The sequence below is a fragment of the Carlito syrichta genome, unplaced genomic scaffold (genome assembly GCF_000164805.1).
Source record: "Carlito syrichta isolate Samal-C Ts95f unplaced genomic scaffold, Tarsius_syrichta-2.0.1 Scaffold311834, whole genome shotgun sequence".
NCBI lineage: Eukaryota > Metazoa > Chordata > Mammalia > Primates > Tarsiidae > Carlito > Carlito syrichta.
In genome coordinates this window covers 180,509-184,387 of record NW_007255930.1, presented here as the reverse complement: position 1 = coordinate 184,387, position 3,879 = coordinate 180,509, and the positions used below count along the sequence as shown (strand labels likewise).

The window sequence follows — 3,879 nt, the reverse complement described above, 5'->3', positions numbered from 1 at the left end:
TCCACTCACCTCAGCCTCCCAAAGGCGTGGGATTACAGGCTGAGCCACCGAGCCCGTCAAAAAAAATTTTTTTTAAGAATGGAAACATCTGCTTCTTTTTAAGATTTCACAGACCTACCTAAACTCTTCATCAATGCTTCTCAAATCTACTGGGCATACGAAACACATACAGACCTTATTAAAACATAGATTCTGATTTTAAAGTGGGGTCTGAGAATCTGAAATTCTGCATAATCTCCCAGGTATTGCCAATGCTCCTGTCCCATACACAATGCTTTGGAAAACAAAGTTCTTGACGAAGGTCTTCTGTATTTTCAGACCTTTAGTTATTATCAGTTCCGCCTACACAACATAATTGTCTGGGAATGTTCTGTTTTGAAATAATGATTCCAGCCTGTCCCTTGGGCCCTACCTAAGAATCTGACAGGGAGGTTACTCTTTAAAGCTTCCCAGATGATTATATTATATGTCCAATATTGAGAACTACTATTACTTAACCTGCATAACATTTTTTCTGTATTTTTTGGTCACATTTATTTTCATTTATTTATTTATTCATTCATTTTAGATTGGGGGATACACATACAGGTTTGCTACATGACATATTGTGTAGTGGCAGAAACTGTGTCTCAGGTAGCCCACTCCCCAAGATAGTGGACATTATGCCCCATAGGTAGTTTCTGAACCCTAACTGCCCTCCCTCCTTCTCCCTTACAGTGATCCCAGTGTCTATTATTTCCATCTTTGTGACCGTTTGGCTCCCACATATGAGTGAGAACTTGCAGTGTTTTGTTTTCTGTTTCTGTATCAGTTTACTTAGGATGATCTCCAGCTCCATCCATGTTGCTGCAAAGGACATGATTTCATTCTTTTTTTTATAGCTGTTGTATAACATTTTCTTTTTTTTCTTTTGAGTTGGAGTTTCACTCCGTCGCCCAGACTGGAGTGCAGTGGCCACTGCCAGCCACTGCAGCCTCGACCCACTGGGCTCCGGCGATCCTTCCGCCTCAGCCTTCCGAGTAGCTGGAATTACAGACGCGTGCTACCACGCCCGGCTGATTTTTTATTTATTGTAGAGATGAGGTCTCGCCAAGTTGCCCAGGCGGGTCTCGAACCCTCGGGCTCAGGCAATCCACTCACCTCAGCCTCCCAAAGGCGCAGGATTACAGGCTGAGCCACCGAGCTCGGTTATATAACATTTTCAAGGAAATAACATATACTACAGTAATAGCTAAATCAATACAGGCATAGTCAGTAATTACTCGGTTAAACGTTAAGACAGTGTTAACTAAGTCAATGGCTTAAAAACATTAGCCGGGCATGGTGGCACGTGCCTGTAGTTCCAGCTACTTGTAAGGCTGAGGTGGAAGGATTGCCTAACCCCACAAGTTAAGGCTCCGATGGCTTTGAGCATGCCACTGCATTCCAGCCTGGGCGACAGAGTGGGATTCCAACTCGAAAAAAAAAAAAGCAACAACAACAAACTGGGCTCGGTGGCTCAGCCTGTGATCCCGCGCCTTTGGGAGGCTGAGGTGAGTGGATTGCATGAGCCTGCGGGTTCGAGACCCACCTGGGCAAATTGGTGAGACCTCATCTCTACAATAACTCAAAAAATTAGCCAGGCGTGGTAGTGCACACCTGTAGTTCCAGCTACTTGGAAGGCTGAGGCGGAAGGATCGTCAGAGCCCAGCAGGTCGAGGCTGCAGTGGCCGGGAGCGGCCAGTGCACTCCAGTCTGGGCAACAGAGTGAGACTCCAACTCAAAAAAAACATAACAAAACAACAACAACAACAAAAACATTGTCAGTTTGACTACTTGCTCCAAAATAAAAAAAAAAAACAACAAGGTGGGCCTAGTGGCTCACAACTGCAATCCCAGAACTTTAGGAGGTGGAGGCGAGAGATTGCCTGAGTCCAGGGATTCCAGATAGCCTGGGCAACTTGGTAAGACTGCATCTCTGCAATAAATCAAAAAATTAGCCAGGCGTAGTGGTACAAACCTGAAGTTCCAACTACTTAGAAGCCTGAGGCAGAAGGATTACCTGAGTCCAGCAGGTTGAGGCTGTGGTGGCCATGATTGTGCCACTGCACTCCAGCCTGGGAAACAGAGTGAGATACCAACACAACTCAAAAAAAAAAAACAAAAAAAAACCAGTCTGGTTCGGTGGCTCAGCCTGTAAGCGCAGAACTTTGGGAGGCCAATGTGAGTGGCTAGCCTAAGTTTGAGGGTTCAAGACTAGCCTGGTCAACTTGGCGAGACCTCATCTCTATAATAAATCAAAAATTAGCCGGGTGCAGTAGTGCGTGCCTATAGTTCCAGCTACTTGGAAGACTAATGCAGAGGGATTGCTGGAGCCCAGCAGGTTGACACTGGGATGGATGTGAGCGTGCCACTGTACCCCAGCCTGGGTGACAGAGTGAGATTCCAACTTAAAAAAAAAAACCCCAAAAACCAGTTTGAGCCTAAAAATTTAAAAACCTATATCAAGTGAACTCTGAAAACAAACTTATTCAAAGGTCAAATTATAGTACTCTTCAAAAGGAATCAAGCTATGATATTATAACTAAATATCATAGAAAATCTGTAGGCTATACATGATTTAAAACCAAATATTAAATATAGTAATATGAGGCAACATCTTAATAACACTGTTATGCCTGTTAATCACTTTCAGCCCCCCACAAAACATTCTAATCTTGTAATCTAAAAATTAAAATATTTTCATGCTGAAACTTCCACGATTGTTTCTGAAATGTGAGCTGTAGAAACTACTGAAAGATGAACTAACTCCATAACATTTTATTGTTGTTAAGTCTCTGGTAACTCAATTGCCCAAAGGACACTTTCATGGTTTCTATTCTATAAAACATACCATTAAGTATTTTAAGATTGATACTGTGACTGTGCTCTCAAAAGAGCTTCTGGAGCATTTTGTTTCCAATAGCCACAAATAAAACAGCATTTGCCATACCTATCACACCTATATTTTAGCTTCCTAAAAACACAACTTTCATATGCTCAAAATTCTTTCTTCTTACCTGCCTGTTGGAAAACCAGAATTTCCGTTCATGGTATGCTGATAAGTAGAGAGCATACATCATACCACTAGTAACTGCTGCAAGACAGCCAATGAAAATCTTTGCAAAGCGTTGAAATAATACATCTGAAAAGGCATATTAAAAGTAACCAAATGATAATAAGTACCCTTGATATGATGCAATAAAAATGGCATTCCATCTCCTATGGTCTGCCTCCCCAAAACCCACAACTCCAGCCTAATCATAAGAAAAACATCAGATAAATTCCAATAGAAAAGCATCCTAAAATAAACCTGACCAGTTCTCCTCAAAACTGTCAAGGTGGCCGGGCATGGTGGCTTATACCTGTAATCCCAGCACTTTGGGAGGCGGAGGCGAGAGGATTGTCTGAGCACAGGAGTTCAAGACCAGCCTGGGCAATTTGGGGAGAACTTGTCTCTACAATAAATTAAAAAATTAGCTAGGTGTGGTGATACACGCATGTAGTTCCAGCTACTTGGAAGGCTGAGGTGGAAGGATTGCCTAAGCCCAGCAGATCGAGACTGCGATGGCCATACCACTGCAATCCAGCCTAAGTGACAGAGTGAGACTCCAACTCAAAAAAAAAAACAAAAAAATAACCCATCAAGGTCATCAAATACAAAGAGAAAGAGAGTCTGAGAAACTGTTAAAGCCAAGAGGAGCTTATTAAGATAACAACAAATTGTAATGTAATATCTTAGATGGGATCCTGGAACAGAAAAAGGGCATTAGGTAAAAGCTAAGGAAATCTGAATAACATATAAATTTAATTTAATAATTATCAGTACTGGTTTATTAATTTTTTTTTTTTTTTTTTTTT

The 3,879-nt window shown here is 41.8% G+C and overlaps 1 protein-coding gene across 2 annotated transcripts in view; it reads right to left on the bottom strand.

Moving 5' to 3' along the window:
* DPY19L4 (dpy-19 like 4 (C. elegans)) overlaps positions 1 to 3,879 on the bottom strand; it is an 81,244-nt gene that overhangs the window by 62,513 nt on the left and 14,852 nt on the right. The window contains exon 2 of one of the 2 annotated variants that reach the window (XM_021718114.1): positions 3,039 to 3,163. The exons of the other annotated variant lie outside the window; for it this stretch is intronic. Within the exon in view, the coding sequence (XP_021573789.1) occupies positions 3,039 to 3,101 (63 nt within the window). The 5' untranslated portion in view covers positions 3,102 to 3,163. The remainder of the gene's footprint in view (positions 1 to 3,038; positions 3,164 to 3,879) is intronic. 2 annotated transcript variants of the gene reach the window in all.